The sequence below is a fragment of the Nomia melanderi genome, chromosome 5 (assembly GCF_051020985.1).
Source record: "Nomia melanderi isolate GNS246 chromosome 5, iyNomMela1, whole genome shotgun sequence".
Classification (NCBI taxonomy): Eukaryota; Metazoa; Arthropoda; class Insecta; order Hymenoptera; family Halictidae; genus Nomia; species Nomia melanderi.
The window spans coordinates 16,640,124-16,661,685 of record NC_135003.1 but is presented as its reverse complement, the minus strand read 5'-3'; the positions used below and the strand labels follow the sequence as shown (position 1 = coordinate 16,661,685).

The 21,562-nt window shown below is 44.0% G+C and overlaps 3 protein-coding genes across 6 annotated transcripts in view; 2 read left to right on the top strand and 1 right to left on the bottom strand.

The window, feature by feature from the left end:
• MED7 (mediator complex subunit 7) overlaps positions 1-21,562 on the top strand; it is a 239,458-nt gene that overhangs the window by 40,633 nt on the left and 177,263 nt on the right. Inside the window, exon 3 of the mRNA XM_031970920.2 lies at positions 14,656-14,843. The gene's annotated coding sequence lies outside the window, so the exon portion shown is untranslated. The remainder of the gene's footprint in view (positions 1-14,655; positions 14,844-21,562) is intronic.
• Positions 1-21,562, bottom strand: part of Btk29A (tyrosine-protein kinase Btk29A) — a 237,658-nt gene that overhangs the window by 39,882 nt on the left and 176,214 nt on the right. The gene's annotated exons all lie outside the window — the stretch shown is intronic.
• On the top strand, positions 1,786-7,695 carry LOC116424473 (uncharacterized). The gene is made up of 2 exons (XM_076367803.1): positions 1,786-3,204; positions 6,425-7,695. Exons 1-2 carry the CDS (start codon positions 2,179-2,181, stop codon positions 7,598-7,600), a joined length of 2,202 nt encoding a protein of 733 aa, XP_076223918.1. The 5' UTR covers positions 1,786-2,178; the 3' UTR covers positions 7,601-7,695.

Here is a 21,562-nt window from a genome sequence, read left to right as displayed (position 1 = left end):
GATATTAATTGACTCGTTCGCACGTCGAGCCGATCGATCGAGTGATTCACGTTGAAACTGGCTTCGCTTCGAACGAAATCAAGGTGACGGTTAACTCTTTGCACTCGGAAGTTTCTCATTAGAAATATTCTAACGTTTTCCGACGAGGTGAAAACGATATTTTGTGAGACTAATAAATCATAACGCACATCGAAGAACAAGGCTAATTTATTTCGATATTTCTCAAATTGACGCGTTGTATAAGGTGTGATATTAAGTATCAAATTTTATAGTTTCACAGTGCGAAATCAGGTGAGTCTCTCGAGTGCAAAGGGTTGAAGGTAAACAGCTCCAGTTTTCGAGTGTTTATAACATTCAGAGCTCCGATTAGATTTCTGTTCGTTATATTAGATGATTCGTCTATCTCACGGAATTCATTGTTTTCGCGAGCGAATCGCTGACTTTGTTTTATACGGCTCACTTTGTCACGGGAGCCGCCGCGAAGCGAATGTTTTTGACGTGGATTCCTGGAGCTCCGTCCAGGAAAGTGAGTTCTCGTCGGTCGATAAGTCGAAGTTTGGTAAACAAGTTTTCTAGGAAAGTAGATAAAAACTGCTTAGAACTGGAGCGGGACGGTATTTTTCTATCGCGGCGTTTGGGGGCGGAACGTTTCTCTGAATTACTCGCGTTATTTCCAATGTCAGAAGTCAAATGTCATATCTAATCGCTCAGCGGAATACTCGATACCCCCGTGTCACCGCTGACACAGTTCCCGCCGTTTACTTTCCTCTCGATGCATCAAGGTGCTTCGAAATTATTCCGAGCGTACGTTTAATATCGGTTGTATCGGTTGTTTGCAGACTTATCGGAGTACTTGTATAATCGAACCGGGAAACTCTGCTCCGAAACTACTACATCCAACGTTTTATTCGCTCCAGTCGTCGTACTCAAGTTCGTTTGAACAAATATTTCATTAGCAATTACCGAATCGGTTAGCAAACAATACGGTTCACTCGATTTTTGTCAATTTCAATGGAATAAATAATGGTTTTTTCAGTTATTCGACGGTAAATCATTGAATAGCTAAAAAGAATATTATTTATTCCATTAAAATTGGCAAAAATCGAGTTAACCGTATTGATTTCTAAGCGATTCAGTAATTGCTAACGAAACTTCTACATCCAACGTTTTATTCGTTCCAGTCGTCGTACTCAAGTTCGTTCGGACAAATATTTCATTAGCAATTACCGAATCGCTTAGAAAACAATACGGTTAACTCAATTTTTGTCAATTTCAATGGAATAAATAACATCCTTTTCAGTTATTCAACGATTCACTGTTGCTCTCGTTTCTTTTTATAGCTTCCGAATATATTATACAATAATTACGTACTAAAGACACTAATTTCCTCAATTTTCCCTTTCCGCTCTCAACCGCATTGGCGACTCAATTCGCTTCGATTCTATAAAACGGTGTTTCCATTCTCTAAGACACTTCTCTCCCGTAATAATCTTCGACGCAATATCTTCCATAAGAATGTCCAATAAAATAATTATAACGCACACTTAACGTCCCGGCATTCCTTTTAGCGAAGTTTACGCCCGCCCGTCGCCGCCGCTAATTTCTGCGAGCCGGTCGATGTTCACGCTTCGTCGCTGTTTCTTTTCCCCCGAGAATATTCCGTCAAGTAGACAGAGGCTGATTGCATCTTCCTCCGATCGAGGCAATATTCCGACGGATTCAGCGCGAGCGGGAAATCGGCTACAATTTTCCGCTCGCCCGGGCACTTTAATGTCTCAGGCATCGACGGGATTCAGCGACATTGTCGTAAACCATTGGCTGCGAACTACGAGGAACACTGTTGCGTATTTTAATGCATTCTCCATCGGCCATTATCGCTTCGACAACGTCACAATTCAAGCATCGGTAACCCAAAGATAACTCTAGCTCATCGACGAGTCTACTATTAAGTCCAAACCAATCAGTATCAATAAAGCACAAGCAACACCTCAGAACGAGCCAGAAGCGACATCGATCCAGATCATCCTCCACAAGAAACTTTGTTCCCCGAGCGAGCAATTGTCATTCGATAAGACGGTCAGAGGTCCCGACCCGCGCGAATCGAGAGCATATAAACTCCGCGATTGCCGGCCATTATTCAGTGACTGGCGGACCGATCCCTCGAAGAGCAACGCCACGATGCGTCGAGTCGTACGATCGTCATTGATCATCCTCCTGATCGCCGGTGCGCTGGCGGAGGACAAGCCGCTCACCTGCAACCGCGTGCAGGGCTACGCGGTCTGCCACCGCAAGGGAACGCTCGTCGAGGTGACGCAGCTGTCGTCGGGGGACAGGCTGGAGATAGAGAACCTGGACCTGCTGGCGATCAGGGAGGACGCGTTCAAGAACCTGACCACCGAGAAGCTGAGCTTCAGCCTGGGCAACCGGATCTCCGTGGTGAAGAGGGAGTCCTTCAGAGGACTGGCCAGGCTGCAGAGGCTGGACCTGGACAGCAACGTGGTGCCGCTGTCGGCGAACCTGTTCGCCGAGCTGGAGCAGCTGCGCAGCCTGTCGATCATCTTCAACAAGATCAACGCGGTGCCGAAGGACTCGTTCGCCGGGCTGTCGAACCTGATGTGGCTGTACCTGGGGAACAACGACATAGGCGCCGTCGACAAGGACACCTTCTCGGGACTCTCCTCGTCGCTGGTCGTCCTCTGGCTGAACGACAACAAGATAGCCAGCATAGAGCCCGGCAGCTTCAAGCACGTGCCGGAGGTATCGCGGCTGCACCTGGAGAACAACCGGCTGACGTCCGTCCAGCCCGGGACCTTCGGCGACCTGCGCAAGCTGGACGGACTGTTCCTGCAGAGCAACAAGCTGGCCGGTGTCTCGAAGACGGACTTCAAGGGTCTGACGGAACTGAGGATCCTGAAGCTGCAGCAGAACGAGATCGCCGGTGTCGAGGACCTCGCGTTCGCCGACCTGAGGCAGCTGGAGCAGCTCGACCTGTCGGACAACCGGTTGACGCAAGTGAAGTCGGCGACGTTCAGCGGACTGCCCAGCTTGAACAGGCTCGATCTGTCCGGGAACAAGATCAGCGTCGTGGAGCCCAACTCGTTCAGCGGGTCCAGTCTGCTCGCGCACGTGTATCTGACGAATAACAACGTGCACGATCTGAAGAAGACGGCCGTGGGCTTGAAGCCTTCGGCTTCCTTGTATATCTAACGCCTCTTCGATTGTGGAAATAAAAGAGAATCGATTTTGTAGTTGTTTGTCTACTTGGGTTTCGACTTCTCGAGGTGTAGCTCACTACCTAACCCATCGTTCGAGAGAAATGTTCCGCGAGCCATTTTGGAGGGCGACGCGTGAATTCGCCGATGTTTCTCGAGGATCGTGTCGACCCGACGCGCCGGTAAAACGTGAAAAATCACCGCGCAATCTCGGTTACCGTCGCGCACAGGCACGCCGGGCTCCACCGCCGGATGATGGATGCTCGGCTAACAGTTTCCGCTGGAAAGTCGGCTCGCGCGTTGCGGGACGGGGAGTTGTTCCCCTGGAAATTCGAGAATATGGGGAACACTGAACGTAGCTTTGAAAGTGAGAGTTTCTTTAGGGGAAAATGATACAGCGAGATTCTTGACCCTTTGCGGACGAATGACACTTCGGAGAGACGGAGTGCTCGTGTTTGGAAGACTGAGTCGCAGAGAAATGATTTAATTAGTTTGACAGTAAGGGATCAGTTTCCTTTTTTCCTATTAATTAAGTAATTGATATTTCGTTGAACTTCGTTTGTTGAAGACCTTGTATATTTCGAAGCGTCTTCGTCCGCGAAGGGTTAATCGCGTCATTAGGGGTTATCATTTGATAACTTAGCTGTGATCTTGCAAGAAATCGAAGTTGTTGAAAAGTCCTTGTCTATTGTTCACATCTGGCGTCCAGTCACCAGCATTTTTAACTCTCTAGCCCGTCAGTTAGCATGTGTTATTAAGGCCAAAGCGTTTCTCGCTTTTTACCTGCCACGGTCGACGATTGCAAACGGGACGAATTAGTTATTAACATTAGCAACTCGGGAGACCCAAGAAGGGAGGCGACTGTGTCTCCCTTCCGCAACCGTCTAGATCTAAAAGGGCCAACCGGAACGTCTTCACCCCCGCGAAGACGACATTGCGCAGGTGTCGTCGAGGACGATTCTGGGAGGCCCAGTCGGTTGGATACACATAGTCAGAAACACAAGTTAGAAACAAGTTAGACAAGCATCAACTCAAATAGTACATAGCACAGAGTACGGAGTAGGAAGCAAGGATTACAAAGTATCGAGTAGCAATTTCGATCGAGCGCATAGCACTAGAGTCAAAGTCCACTTCGCCTCCTACTCATTTCTAAGTTTCGTTCCCGATCTTATCGGGTGGTCCTTCGAGACATGCAAGTTTATTAGTCTCGACCACCATTACGGTAACCACGAGTAGCTAACAATTAAGGTTTCGAAAGGCGACGGGTCATCTCTTCGCGCGACACGCGATATCCGCGGCAAGGACCGGCGCGGTGAAAGTGCGGCTTTTAAGCGCGGGGACACGCGATATCGCTTTCGGAAAGCGGATACTTGTGCGAGTCGGTCCAGGACCACGCCGGGGACACGTCCTGGCTTGATTTACAGCGCCGGCTCAATGACGGGCACGCGATCAAGACCACGCCGCCCGTTCAGAATGTAGCCCGTCGCCCGGCGCGGCGACGTGACTCGCACGCCGAGCGCGCGAGGAACTACCCTTATCGCTCGGACTTTTTAGCGTGGCGACTGCAGGCTCCGGCTTATCTTCCGTGTAAGCTCGATCACGAGATCTCCATCTCTGGAGCGTGAGATAGATGTTTGCGGGGTTAATTCTGGATAATTAACCCATTGCATTCGGAAGTATTTCGTTGGAAATATTTGACATTTTCTAACTAGACACGGACGATATTTTTTTAACTTAACTGAAAGAGAAATCGCGAGTGAATTGAGAAACAAAGCTTTTTTATCCCAATATTTCAATGCATTATATTGTTACAATTTTGATAGAGAATTTTATATTTTTATATTTTTTACATATCAGTCGTATTAAATGCTCGGTAGTTTCAGTGTTAATTGAGTGAACTATAGGAATTCAATTTAGGCGGATGTCACATTCAACGTGTCAAACGTCTAACAAATGCAGCATAAAATAATAAAATCGCGTTCTCTAACATCTCACACGTCTCTGAACACTGAAACAATATTCCCCGCGGAGCGAATGATTTACAAAGGGCCCTTCGTTGCTTAAGGGATCCAGCGATCCGAAACAAGGCTAATTATTTCGGCGACTGTTCACTGCAGCCCGCGTCCACCTCTTCACGGTGCACTCGGACTAATCGTTGAGCGCGAGAATGGCGACCGGAATAAATCGCTGCTCGCGAATGGACCGGAAGTTAGGGAAACTTGAGGGGAAAGCGGGATAATGAATGGAACGCGTTGGAAGGAAGGGCGACGCGGCTGTCAAAAGGACAACGGGCAGGGGCGGGGGGAAATAAAGAAATTGCGACAAAATAGAGTTAGTGGAAGAGGAAAATTCAACAGGGTTGAAAGCAAAGTTCCCCGGTGGATGGAAACGAGGGACGATATTCTCGAACGAGAAAATATCGCCGATAAGTTTCCGGTTGTCTCTGGTACGTAAGACAGTTGGATTGTTTTTTGAACGTTTCAAATTGGGTTGACGAAATCTTTCGTCTTAACACGTTCCGCGCCATGTGTACGAGTATACTCGTCATGGTAAAAAGTAGTGACCATTGGATTTTCACAGAAATTACAATTTAAATAACCAATAAATAAAAATTCTAAAGCTGTCTTCTGACACTTTCGCTAGAAATAACGTTAAGCTCGACTTCGAGCTGCCAGTATGAAACGAACCCGCCCAGACACATTATCATGCGAAGTACAACGGGGAAATTAGGTGCTCGAAATCACTATTCCACGGAAACCAGATTTATTAACGACAGAACCACCGCAAGCAGTCGACTCGACTTTTTCAACACTCCCTATAGAAGCTCGAGCGGCGCATCCATTGAAATCTCAATTGATTCGCAATTCAGTTCGCGCGTTACAGCTTCAAATACCGAGCACAATGGAAATTTGCACCGTGCGCCAAGTTTCCACATCAGTGTCACGAATTCCATTCCCGAAATTCCCGATTCGATCGCTAAATAAAATTCTATTCGCGAAGAAAGGAACGGAGCCGATCCGCGATCTCCCTTTCGTACGCCAGCCGAACAAAACCGTATTCACAGTGAACGAGAATAAACGAAGCACGTTCGTGAGCCCAGAACACCGTATCTATTCACAAACACGAGTCTTCGGCTTGCTTCTCTTATCTTTGCGTCGATTGCAATTTCCTCCGATTCCTCGGCCAGTAGACGACCGTGTCAAAGGTCGTAGCAATTTCCTGGAAGAGATACGAGCGTTCCGCATAAAACCTCCACGTGTCTCCGCATTCCCACAGTCATCGAACCGGACGATGACAACTTCGGAATGTTTCTACCATCGCTGATCATCCTTGCAATCGCTGGTGTTGCTCGTAGTACCTCGTCCCAGGACGAACCGCCAGTCTGCAGCCAATGGGACAGTTACACCGTCTGCCGGAGCGACGGCGTGCTCGTCGAGGTGACGGAGAACTACTGCGAGCCGCAGGACTACCTGGACATAGAGGATCAGCAGCTCAGGGCGATCGAGGCGGACGCGTTCAAGGACCTGAGGACTCTGCGGCTCAGCTTCAGTCTGGGCAACAGAATTTCCGACGCGAAGAGGGAGTCCTTCAGAGGACTGACCAGGCTGAAGGAGCTGGACCTGAACTACAACAGGGTGCAACTGTCGGCGCACCTGTTCGCCGAAATGGGGAACCTGAATCGCTTGAACCTGATGTCCAACAGGATCGCGCACGTGCCCAAGGACGCCTTCGCCGGTCTGAGGAACCTAACTTGGCTGGATCTCAAGGGGAACTATCTGAGATCCATCGGCAAGGACGCGTTCTCGGGACTGACCTCTTTGCGTTACCTCTGGCTGAACAGGAACAAGATCGCTGGGATCGAACCTGGCAGCTTCGAGGACATGCGTGCGCTGAATATGCTGTCTCTGTCGGATAATCGACTGGTCTTCATAGAAAACGGAGCTTTTAGAGGACTCGGCGAGCTGGTGTGGCTGTTCCTGCGTAGGAACGAGCTGATCACCGTTTCGAGGGAGGATTTCGTGGACCTGGTTGATCTGAAGTATCTGATGTTGAAGGACAATCGGATTTCTGCCGTCGAGTCCGGCGCGTTCGCGCACCTGGCGAGGCTGAGGTCCTTGGAGCTCAGTCGGAATGAGTTGGCCTCCGTGGACTCGGGAATGTTTCTTGGATTGAGCGAACTGACGGTGCTGGATCTGTCGAATAATGCGATCACCGAGGTGGATCCTGTCGCCTTGAGCGGTTTGGAGGCTCTTAAGGATTTGTACTTTGTGAATAATAGTGTGAGTTATCTGGACGGCTTGAAGAACACCACTAGGCTGCATATGCAAGTCAGGTCGGATAATCTGGGGTTGATTAGGACTCGAAGGGATGGAATGGTTGATGTATAGTGAATTTTTGTTGGTAATGCGGTTTTGGATGTTATGGATTTGTAATGTATGAATTGAAGTTCTATGATTTGTGAATTAAAGAGGTCAGATTGAAATTGTGGGTGGTGACATTGGAAATCCTGAATGAGAGTTCCTTGATTTTTATATGGAAAGTTAATTAGCGAGTTTGGGAATCCTAGATAGAGGATTTTCTAGTTTTCAAATGAGAAATGGTATAATTGGTAAGATTGGAAATACTAAATAAGAGTTTCCTGGTTTTCGAATGAGAAATGATCCAATTAGGAAGCTTGGAAGTCCTAAATAGAAAATCCCCAAATTTCCATATAGAGAATCATCCAATTAGCAAGCTTGGAAATCCCAAATAAAAGTTTCCTGGTTTTGGAATGAAAAATGATCCAACTAGGAAGCTTGGAAATCCCAAATAAAAGAGTTTTCTGGTTTTCGAATGAAAAATGATCCAATTAGGAAGCTTGGAAATCCACAAATAGAAAATCTCCAAATTTCCACATAGAGGATCATCCAATTAGCAAGCTTGGAAATGCTAAATAGAAAAATCCCCATATTTCCACATAGAGAATCATCCAATTAACAAGCTCTCAAATCCCAAACACAAAATCCTAATTCCAAACGCAAAATCACCCAATTAACAAGCTTTCAAATCCCAAACAGAAGATTCCGAGATCACCAAACGGAAAATGCCTCAATTAGCAAGCTCGCGAATGCCAAACAGAAAATCCCCTAATTCGAAAATTGAATGTTTCTGATACAATTCGCGAGAGCGTCGTGTCTCACATAAAAACAACGCCACTTTGTCACGCGTGTCCCACCGATCTCCGCTCCGCAAAAATCTCTCTCTCTCTCTTTATTTTATTTAAATTCGAAAAGCGAGAGTCATTCGAACGAATTTTTATTATTCCCCCGTCGTCCGTGAAACGACGGATCCTCGCCGTCCGACCGGGCGTGCGTTAATATTGCGCGATCGGTCGATTTTCGGATTAACATTCGAAATTCGACGGCTTATCGTCCGTGACATCTTTTCGAGCGAGCGCCCGATTTTCAAGGCTGCCTCGGCCGCGCGACTTTCTAAGGTATCGGTGAAAACCCGAGAAGAGCGATACTCCTCTCGCTCTGCGAGGTCATCGAACGGCTCGTCCCGCTCGCCTCGTTCCACCGGCGTGCTCGGCGTTCAGCGATCATGATCTTCCTCGCAGAACGATTTTACAATATTACCGATACTAATACTGTGCTCCGCGTTGCTCTGCCTTATAATAATAATATTAGTGTATTCCACATCGAGATACATGGGACGTCATTACTGATAGAATTTGAGAGAATAGAATTGATTGTGAACGAGAGAAATTGAAAATATTCTTATAAAGCTATTCTGATATTCTGATGTTATGATATTTTGTATAAAGCTTCGTTGTCGAATGAATCGAAGCTGGAAGTTTGTATTCGCGATTTAAGTAGATAGGGTAAGCAATGTTCAGACATAGGATAATTTTGTATGTTTCCAAAATTCAAGCTAAATTAATACTTTCTTAGCAAAATTCGAGCTAAAATTATTCTTTCTTACCAAAATTCAAGCTAAATTAACACTTTAGTACTAAAATTCAAGCTAAAATTATTCTTTCTTACCAAAATTCAAGCTAAATTAACACTCAATCTCTTTACATATATTTCCTTCCACTTTTAATACTATAACTACAAAGCACTCGACTCGACTGTATTCAATTCTCTCGTACATACTCTACCGTCCATTGAAATTTCAAATCATTTGTAAATCAGTATCCTCGGTAACCTCTCATCGAAGCATCTCTTATCTTCCTAATCGTAAAAGAACAGCCTAGCGAATGAAACTGTACACGTTAATCGCTAAATGAAATTCCGTACTTCGTTCGGTAGTCCGTTACAGTATCGAAAGGTAACGAGTTAGCCGCGTTTATTAGGACGAAACGAGTGTTACACATTGCAATTAATAGTTGCAGGCCGCCTGCTATCCTGAATAGCGTTTCTGATCCAGTACACCGTCATGTTCCCTTTGTTAAAGGGAACGAGCGACGAGCGCGGCCGTTGCAACAGACGGTGCACCGCGAGGCGATTCTTCGAGCATCGGCGAATGGCTAATTAGAATATGGCGGGACGCCGATCGGCGGATAAACAATAAACCGTTCGTCACGCGGCGAACATCTGTCGCTCGCGCGGCCAGAGAGTACACGGCCTCGCGTCGCGAGCGACGCCGGCAAGGCCGGACACGCGAGCTTATTGGCTGCGCCCTTCGCGCTCGAAAATGCACGAATCGAATAATCGAACGATCGAACGCGAACGGCCCGAGGCCGCGCGAATTACCGGATGAATTTTAATCGACCCGCGAAAAAAGGAACGTGCCGTCCATCCGTGACGAGCGGATCTTCAGTCTTTATCTCTCTCTCCCTTCGAATTCATTGTACGCGAGAGGGAATTTTTGATTGGAGGATTATCGAATGGAGAACGGGGATGAAGGGAGACGAAGGTTAAGGACATATTTTCATTTGGAACTCAAGGATTTAATCGTTGGAAATATCGAGTGGTGTTTAACCCTTTGCGAACGAAGATTCTTTGAAATGTAGAAAACATTCGAGAGATGAAGCTAAATTATATATTAATTGCTTAAATAATATCGATAACAGGAACTACACGTTAATCTCTTGCTGTCCGAGTAATTAAATCATTTGCCTGCGACTTAGTCTTCTAAATATGAACGTTTCATCTCGCCGAAATGTCGACATTCGTCCGCAAAGGGTTAACGCTATTCAATTAAACGTTGCTTATTTGAAAACACTATACTATAAATAATACTACATATTGCGGTGACGTTCAGTTAGATGAACACGTAATAATAACGCAATTCGATGAAACGATTTAATATTACATTTTTCCCATTTTGTATATTTCGCTCTACGAAATCGTTCGGCGTTCAACGTAATTAAGCAATCGATACGTAATTTCGCTTTACACGTTGAACGTTTCGCGCGTTCCGAAGAATTTTCGCCGGCAAATGGTTCAAAACGCTTGCCGCGATATTTACGCGTTCCAATTCCATCGGAGGTTCGTTCAATTTCATCGGCGACGATTCGTTCGGCGGTTCTTATTTCGGAGTCCCACTCCGGTGAATAGTTTCGGCTGTTTCCCCGCGAATATCGTCGATATTTCGCGGCGCGTTCGCCGTCTGGAGCGATTTCTCGCCGCGGGGAGATCGCTCGGGCGGAATTTCTCGTCCGAGCGTCGCCGGAATATCGGACGGAGCGAAAAAAAACGAAGAGACGGAGAGCATTCCGGCGGAGAGCACTCCTCGGATGAGAAGTTTCGTCGGTGGGCGGGGGAGAGGAGAGGAGAGGAGAGGAAAAAAAACAAGTGAAAGTCACCGGTCGCGGCGGAGGCGCGAGAAGAAGAGGCATTCCGCTCGAGGAGAACGATCCGGCGACGTGTTGCGAGCCGATCGCGATCGCGGAATCGCTTCCGCGTGCTCGGTTGCGAAACCGACCGCTGCGAAACGCGATTGCCTGCCGGAGACGCTGTTTCTGCGAATGTCAGAGCTGGCGAGGATTGTGTAGGCGTGCGGAGAATTTGGAAAGTTTCCATTCGTTTCTGGGAAAAGTTGGGTGTGAAGTTCGTAGGTTGAACTTAGTTTTAGATGTGCGCCTGGAGAGGTGATTGTTCGTTTCGTAACCATGCTGTGAGTTTGTCTTTTGGAAGTGTTAGTGTCGCTTTGTTTTGGGTTCGATTTAGGTGCTTTTATGTGGTTTTTTCGATGAGGTTTTTGTTTGGTTTAGTTTGGCTTTGTTTTATGTATGTTTGAGAATTTTATAATTGTCAAGGCGTTGTGAGTTTGTGGTTTAGAGTTGTTAATTTCGCTTTATTTTCGGTTCGATTTAACTAGTTTAATCTCGTTTTATTGAGTGAAGTTTCATTTGGTTTAGTTTTGTTTTCGATGTACTTTTGAAGAAAAGTAATAGCCCATTTTATAATTGTCAACGCGTTGTAAGCTTGTGGTTTAGAGTTATTAATGTCGCTTTGTTTTTGGTTAGATTTTTCTAGTTTTATGTAGTTTCGTTGGACGAGGTTTCATTTGGTTTAGTTTGTTTTTGTTTTAGATGAATGTTTGAAGGAAAGTAATAGCTCATATATAATTGTCAACGCGTTGTAAGTTTCTTTTAGAACTATCATCGCTTTGTTTCCGTTTCGATTCACCCATTTCCATCTCGTTTCATTGCCCGAGGTTTCATTCGGTTTAATTCACTTTAGTTCGCCTTGATTCAATCCGATCCGATCCAATATACCCACACCGTAGACGCATCACTCATCGACCGCGTAAACGACCACGCGAAGCGCATAAATCCATCGCTCAATAAAAGCTACGCCCGCGAAATGGCGGCGCGAGCAAGTGCGCGAGGCGCGAGCGGAAAATTTACTATTTCATAATCCACTATTCTTCTCGCGAGCGTCCGTCAATGTTTACGAGAGACCGATGTTCGCCGGCTTTGAAGAGGGATCGCCGATTCCCGGCGGCAACGGCACGTTTCGCGGATTTATCGCGTCTGGCATCTCCGGCGAAAGCGTTTAAGGGATTTTTCTCGCCGCCGACGATGAACGTCGATCGTTCCTATCGGTTCCCCATAAAAAAGACCACACCGAGGAAAAAGGAGCCGGACTTCGGATGGACGTTATAGAATCGTTCGCGCACAAAGACGATGGGAACCGCGGGGAATCATTCCTGTAAAAGGATGTTTCGACGTGAAAGAAGCCGACGTCGTCGTCGGATCGATCCTGCGAGCTGGAAAGTGCCTCTCGTGAAAAGAACCGCTTGATCCGCGGCAGATTACTCCGCTAACTGTGTTTCCAGAGGCAGAATTCACGGTGAAAAATTAAATCACCCTCGATAATCGCGCGAATTTCGAGTAACCGGAGAGGATTCGAACGGATGATTCCCTTAAAAAGATTCCCATGCGCGCGGAATGCCTCCAGGGAACTGTTTCAACGAAATTTTCGACTACAAGATTACTACGATCGCGAGAATAGGTTTACATTCTTGTTAAGAAGAATCATTTCCGCGGAAAATCGGGATTATTCTTCTCTTGATGCTCGATTCATGCGATGGAAGATTCCTGAGAGATTTCAGTGAAGATGTCGATGTCTCGAGAGATCGGACTCGATCTTTAGCGATGTTTAGAGATACTCTGTGGATCCTTGGAGATCCAGGAGCAGGATCTTAGGTATTGTTTTAGATATCGGAGATTTGTCGGTTCTTTCTGGGTGCTGAAGTCTCGGGTGTCAACAGGCTTCTCAATTACTATCAGTTTCTATCGATTACCATCAATCACTATCAGTTATCATCGCTACATGTTGCAACTTCTAAAGATAGTTCTCTTTCTCTGTCGAGTTCCCTTTGACCTCTATGATTTATTTCTTAACCCATTCGAGACGGCGATCTTTCTCGAACGCGGTCCCCAGCGAAATTCTGTCACGGGGTTTTCCAATTAAGTATTCTAAAATCTCTAGACGATAGTCGTGAAAACTCAATTTTTTTATCGTCGGTGAGTATGCTTATTTCGTTTCAATCAATGATTACGAAAAAGTGTTAGAAAATAGAGTTTCCTATACGAAAACTGTCGCGTTCCCGAGTAAATTGAATCCGGATCGATCCGGTAGTTCGCGAGATTAGCCCGAGCGCACGGACTTTCTCCCTCAGAAATATTAGCAGAGATATAAAGCGTCCATTACTTTTTAGCTAGCATCGCGCAGATAAAAATGTTTGAGAACACAATGCAACGGGACCGACGGCAAACATCACCGGCGCTGTATTGTTCTACAATATTTCCATTTCGTTCCTCTCCGATATCAATTAATCTTCATCAAACTTTACCTGCAGCTCCGCCCCCCACCCCTCTCCTCCTCCTCCTCCTCTTCCGCCCCTCCCCGCCCATGTGCACGGTTTATCAATGCCCCGCGTAACACAAATATTGCCCGATGCACACGCAATCCGCTCGCAATCTACAACGCATCCTGCACGCGTGTATTCAGTTCATCGATTCCATAATAATTATCGGTAGGCTGCGACTACGGCTCAGAGGAGCCAACCAGACGCGGCGAAACTAAGGACTCCGGCGAATTTCAATAATGGCCCGTGACTGATTGCCTGTAGATGTTTATCCAGGTGTGAACACGCGAACAATGGCGTGGAGAAAATGGTCAAGCTATTTTGTTTCGTTTCGTTTCGAAGCTTTCACGAAGAAGTCGCCATCCTTCTGGAGTTCTTGGTAGGTTGATTCGAGTTAGTCGTGATTATAGGCAGCGGTTATTGCGAATTGTTGGTGTGGGAAAATGTTAGATAATACGGTATTATGGTAGTTGTGTACTGAGGTTTGCTTTACGAAGAGAATCTTGGTTAGGTTGAAGATTCATAGGTGTAGGAATCTTTCGATGGATGTAAGTGGGAATTGAAGTGAATAGGTTGTTGATGATTTGAGATAGCTGTTTGATAAGCTATGATGAGAATGGTCATAGGAATAATATAATATAGTATAGTATAATGTATTACACTATAATATATTATACTATATAAATATTGTACTATAATATATTATACTATATAAATATTGTACTATAATATATTATACTATATAAATATTGTACTATAATATATTATACTATATAAATATTGTACTATAATATATTATACTATATAAATATTATACTATAATATATTATACTATATAAATATTATACTATATAAATATTATACTATAATATATTATACTATGTAAATATTATACTGTAATATATTATACTATACTATATTTTATTATATCATATTATATTATATTATGTTATATTATTACAATTATAATATACTATAATATAATATATTACAAAATAGTATAATACAACACAATAAAATGTAAAATATGATTACTCCTACATCGCTACGAAAGACAATACGAAATATCAACAATCGCTAACAAAACGAGTCCTCCGTCACAGGAAACTAACTTCCTCCCGATTCTAATTTTCCGCAGGCCGCCGTCCAAAAGGCCCGAGCGGAAATTTGCATGCACGTCCGCAGCCCGATTATTACAACAGCCGGTTCGGCGAAAAAGGGGGAGCGACTCAAAAGGCAGTGCACACAATGGAATTGCGATCTTGACATTAGGCGTGGCAGGCCGGTTGCGACACCGTTAGCCCGAGAGGATCACGATCCGTCGAGGTAAGAGAAAATGTCTTCGATTTCGTTTCGATTTTCACGCGACTCCGCGCACACCGTGTTACCGAGCGCGCAAAAGTTTCAATAATCGCCCGACGACGAACGCGCGCCTTTCCGTTGTTTTATCGTCGAACGATCGATCGATCGAATCGGTTGGTCGCGAGGAACGTCGCGTCGTGTTTCTCTCGGATCGACGGCAATTACCACGGTCTGACATTACGCGTCCGCGGCTGAGGGGAACAAACAACGTCTTCTTATGAAACGGAGAACCGTGCGCGATCGTGCCGCGGCCGGTCCGCGCTAACCTTTTCCATTTTGCGCAACTACGATATTTCAATATGAATACAATCGCTGCTCCGCGCTGCTCCGAGTACACGGTTCACGGGAAAAATATTGGATCCTGGTGTTTGTGTGTAATTTCTCTATCAACCCCTCGCACCGCGGCTCTCCGTTGGAAATGTTCAGCGTTTTGCGATGAGACTTGGGTGACGTTCTTTGGAATTATTCAGTTTAATTGAGTATTTTTGTCTGTTATTGATATATGAGAATATTTTAGACTATTTTATTTCAATGTTTCGTGTACTGACGCGTTACAGGAAGCTCGATATTCTACGCAAGGTTTTATAATATTGACACATCAAATGAAGTGAGGGAATACTTTTTGTTACAATTAAGTAACATGAAAAGAAAAAACGTTCATGTATCGGAAAATCGATTGAGTGATATTTCAGTTTCTAAATGGTAAAAGGTGTATTTACGATGACGTTAAATTGAGATTTACATCATCAGTTATCCAAATATAGACTACATCTCAGTGAAAGTAGCAAATATACCAACATATTTGTTGATATAGTATTACACGCTTTTATATAGCTTCGTCGTCCAGATTTCATACTTCCGTAAATAAAATTATTATTCTTTAACTTCTAATACTAAGAATATAAAACAATTAATACCATCACTTACCCCTACATCCACATGTCAACGAAAACATCTCCAAACCGCAAAGGTTCACTAACAATGATAGAATTTAACACTAGAACTACCGAGCACTTAATACGATCGATATGTAATCTCTATAAAAATTCTAATAGATTATTTTCGGTTTCTTCGAACATTCATTATAGTATTCAAGTCAAAGTTATTTATTTCCAAGATCATTCGACATTGGGTATCTACCAAATCAACATTGTCTACAATTGACGAAGCACCGATCATCGGTGACCGTGGCAGTCATTTAACACTAGAACTACCGAGGATTTAATACGACTGATATGCAATCCCTATAAAAATTGCAACAATAGATTATTTTCAGTTTCTTTGAATATTCACCATAGTAAGTGAAAATATTTATTTCCATTTCAAATGTTCAATGCTTTTAAGGTATTAACCCTTTGCACTCGAGAGGTGACTCTCACTCACCTTGATTTCATACAGTAAAACTATAAAATTTGATATTTAATATCATATTTCCTACAACGCATCATTTTGAGAAATATTCAAATAAAATATCTTTCCTCAATGTACGTGATTTCTCGACTTAGTTTCACAAAGTATCGATGTTACCTCATCAGAAAATGTTCCTTCCGAGTGCAAAGTGTTAACAACTGCGAAACAAACAAATCGAAACCAGTCATTTCGACTGTTACTGTAGTTCCAGTGTCAACTAACGTGCGTCACCGTTGATGCGCAGTGTCCAAGAAAAGAAAGAAGGAAACGGTAGCGCGAACACGGTGTCCCCGAGTCGGCCGCGTATCGATCATCGTACAGATTTAATGAAACAACATCGCGGATCAATTACCGCGATAAAAGAGATTCGATTCCAGTCGGCGAAACGTTTCCTGTTAATAGCGACAGAAAGCTGACCTTTCACGACCGCCGGTCGGACAGTTTTATCACCGTTCACTATCGCGCGGTGTGTCCAATCGATAGCGCGCTGAATCCGGTGCATTTTAATCGTTTAATTACGCGACTCCAGTTCCCGGCGACCCATTTAAACAATTTTTCCTTGAAACCGAAATTGAAATGCCTCCGCGAACTGTCGGAAATCGGCGAACGGAATCTCGATAATGTCCGACGGACATGTTCAACGTTGAAATTTCATCCTGTCCCTTCGAAAAAAGAGATTCCTCGCGCGTGCGCGTGTGTTTTTTTCTCCCTCGTTTCCCGATGAATAATATTCCACGGCGAAACGCGCGCTTGTTATCGAACGATTCGAAACGCGAATAATTGGCCGCGTTTTAGCACTCGTTAAAATAACGGTTTTATAATTGTATTCGGCGACGGAGCCGCGAGCGATTACGAGGATAGAGACTAATGAAATGATTCGTGCCTGCCGGCGAGCAATCTGCGCACGGTTAGGCCGGCGCGAATCGTTAGCGCGAGCCGTTCGAATGCATAAAGTATTATTTGGAAAGGCTGAGCACTTTCTAGAGAGATTCATTGTAGATAGAGAATCTTGATGCTCGCGCGAGTGTGAACTTTTAGAAATCCGACGGATTTATTGGAAACAGTCCGGCGGGGAGTTAATTACTTTATTTAGAATTCTGTCGGGCTTCAAATAAAAGGGACTTCGTTTAGGTGTTATTTAACATCGAAATAAAATAGTTCTGTCACTTAATTTATACAGGGTAGTTTAATTTATACAAGCTTTATGTTCGTTGTAAAAGTTTAATTTGCACAAGCTTTATGTAAGTTGTAAAACATATTGATATCTCATAAAGAAATAATGAACATTTGTTGAGAGAAATATTAACATTGTGCTAAGTTGGACTTCATAGGACCACCAGCGCGTGGAAGTTCGTTGACAGAGTGTAATTAATTTCTTTCGATGTAAGATTTTTAATATTAAACAGTTGTAGAGACGTAGAATGCGCAGTAATGGAAATATCTGTGAAATGAATGGGAATAGAAGCTTTTCAGTAAGAAATCAAACACAATGAAAGTGAAAATAATATAGAAATTAATCGAATTTAATTATAGAACTCTATTATGTGCTGCTGTATATAGTAAATTGCTAACGTCACGTATTTCTAATTAAAAAACGAACGAACGCGACATCGGTCATAACAGAACGACAAATATTTACTGAATATATCCACTGGCGAATGATTCTTCAAAAAGTCCACGTGTGCGTGAGCGATCCGCGGTCCAATTATCTCTCGCGACCCATTTACCAAGGACGAAAACGAACAACGCCGAAAACGGTGATCCTAGACTCGCAATATGGCTGAAAGCTAGAGCTGCTCGGCAACTCGAAAATGTCGAAAACCCGATGATTGGCTCGGGTCAAGTTCTCGAAAGAATCGGATTCAAGTAAAAGCATGTTTGCTCGTACGTCTCGGTAAAAGAATAAAGATATTGAATCCAGTGAAATATGATAAAATGCTTTCTAAGTAAAATTGCATATTACAATTACAAAAGATATATCTATTGAAATATAAGTAAACAAATAAAATACATAATACAATTTTACTTTGTGAGTCAAAGTTAGTTCTTGTTAGTTTCAATAATAGAAAAAAAAATATTGAATATCGTGAAATATGATAAAATGCTTTCTAAGTAAAATTGCGTATTACAATTACAAAAGATATATCTATTCAAATATTAGTAAATAAATGAAAGATATAATACAATTTTATTTTGTGAGTCAAAGTTGGTTCTTGTTGGTTTCAGTAATAGAATAAAAATACCGAATGCAGTGAAACAGTTACAAAAATATATCTATTCAAATATCAGTAAATAAATAAAAGGTATAATACAATTTTATTTTGTGAGTCAAAGTTGGTTCTTGTTAGTTTCAATAATAGAAAAAAAATATTGAATGCAGTGAAACAATTATAAAAATATATCTATTCAAATAAAACTAAATAAATAAAAGACAATACGATTTTACTTTGCAAGTAAAAGGTAATTTGGCTTGTTAGTCTGAATAAAAGAATAATCCTAGATGGAGTAAGCTACAATAAAACACGATTCGATAATTCTCACTCTACAATTGATCATTCGGAATTCCGGAAATATCGGGAACTTCAATTTAGAGATTGAAAATAGTAATATCAGTGTTCCGGTACACCTGCACTGAAAACCTACCGGAATTCGCGTGGCCATGCCCACCGGTGCTGTTCGTCGCCGAATGGACAGCGTTCGTCGCCGCGTTCGCGACGTGCTTCAGCGCGCTTATCACCATCATGGTCCCCTATCACTATTAGATCACTGCTCGAAAGTAGACCATTCACTTTATCCAAGGAGAATCCTTCAGTACATCGATCCCGAGCCTCTAACGATCCTCCGCCGATCACGGACACATCTTGCTACGGTTTTTTCGCGAGACCAGTACAAGAAACATTCAACATTCCGCAATTTGCACTGGAATCGGTGAAAGTTAATCGTGACGGATGTGTATCACGGGGAAAAGAATTTCCTGGATGTGTAAATCTCGGGATTATCGACGATTTCTTGAGAAAGGTGTGGTTGATCCACAATTTCACTTTACACTGGATTTTATTCTTTGATCGAGCATTGTTCTAGTCCCTTAATCTATTTTTCTAGTTGAACTCAAGAGTTTAGGGTTCTGGAATATGATAGTTGCTTGATCGTTGATTTTCAAGGATCCTGTTATTGCAGAAGATCTTTTTCAAGTCCAAGCTGAGAAACAATAGCTGACTTATCGAAGTACAGTTAATGTACAGTTTCACTTTAGATAGAATTTTATTCTTTGATCGACCATTATTTTATTCTCTTAGTAACTTTTTCGAGTTAGACTGAAGAGTTTAGGGTTCTAGAATATGATAGTTGCTTGATCGTTGATTTTGAAAGATTTTCTTGCTGTAGAAGATTTTTTCAAGTCCAAGCTATGGAACAATAGCTGACTTATCGAAGTACAGTTAATGTACAGTTTCACTTTAGACAGGATTTTCTTTGATCGATCACTATTTTAGTCTCTTACTAACTTTTTCTAGTTAAACTGAAGAGTTTAGGGTTCTAGAATATAGTTTCTCGATCGTTGATTTTCAAGGATCCTGTTACTGCAGATCTTTTGCAAGTCAACCTGACGAACAATAGCTGATCGAAGTACAGTTTATCCACGATTCCTCTCCGTTCGCGATTCTTCTCTCAAAAAATCGAATTCTCCAGACAGAACCGAATCTGGAATCTTACGGTCGCTCGATCGTCGATCCCGAACGATCGCGTCGCTTGCGAAAGGCCACTGTTAACCGAGGTAACTGATCCAAAGTGCTACAGCTCCTCCACGGTTTCACCTAACATAGCGTCTTCTTTCTCAACAAACCGGGTGTCTCCGAATCACAATGAGGAATTCACAATCCCAGGATCGCTGCCAATCTTCGCAAACAAACCGTTCCTCCGGGAAATTCTCCTCGATCAGAATATTCCTCCTCGAATCCCCGAAAATCCCCCTCTCGAATTTCCGGTCCAACCGAGGGACGCGGAATCGTTCAATTCTACAACTGCTCGATCACCGGTGCAAAGAGATCGAGCAGGTCGTGAAAGTCAACAATCAATAGACCCGAACTGGTGTATCCAATCGGCGATTTCACAGCGCGCGCAATTTTCCCCAGCGCAAAAACGAACTCTCCACGGAGAAAAAATATATCGTGTTCTACAATTTTACATTTTTCCGATTATCGATCCGCGCAGATCGAATCTCCCGTGAAAGTTCGACAACCGGCAGACCCGCACTGTCGAGTCCGACACGATTCCACGGCGCACGCGATCCTCCGCTTCAACCGGGCAAAAAAAACACAGATTCTTCAGATTCATTCGAACTTCGAGTTGGCCTGCAGTCGCTCGATCCAACGAGATCGAGTGTCCCGTGAAAGTCGATCCACGATCTTGAACAAAAGTTCTTCCACTCGAAAACCACTAAAGTTCCATAGCATTCCCCGAGAGGAACCGGATACCCTAAAGTCTGCAATCAATATACCCTAAATTACTCGATCCCCGTCAATTTTCTCTCAACTCTCAAAATCAAACTTATATTTCACTCCGCAACTTCGCAAGATCTTCGAACGTCCGGAACAATGCACATACTCTCGATTATCCAACGATACGTCGATTCCACGGATTCACAGTGCTGCGCGTTGTTGGCGATACGAAAATCAGAGTTCTCGTGTTTGAGGATCCGCGATTTCGACGATTTTCGGAGCAGCGCGTGAAAATCGTGCGGAGAACAGCCGAGCGACGGTTGCGTGGCGCTCGCGACTGTCGTCTAGGTGCGACTAAGTAGTTCCAGCACGTAGAATCGCGAAAGGCAGTCGGCAACCAGTCGGCGAGCCAGCGAGCGAGCGAGCGAGCCAGCCAGTTGTTAGCCAGGTTCTGCCCCTCTTCTTCGTCTTCCTCGGCCTTCTTCGGAGTTTCACCTTCACGGAAGTCTTGGCTCTCGCGTGTAGGTGTCGGACACCGGCGGATCCACTCTATTTCATCGCTAGAGGGGGATGACCTGGAAGCGGCGTTACGCCTATGGCTTCGCGATAATCGAATAGCGCTAGCTCGCTGGCTCGCTCGCCTAGGCGTACATCGACCTAGTTCCGCCCGCGCTGGGCTCTCGTTCTTCGATGTTTTAGAGGCTTTGTTGACGATGATTCTTTGAAACGTACGAAACTTTCGATATACGAAGCTAAATTATTTATCAATTGTATAGTGATCCCGGATGAGCCCCCAAGTTTATATGAATTTCTTTAATAATTTCTCAGAGAAACATT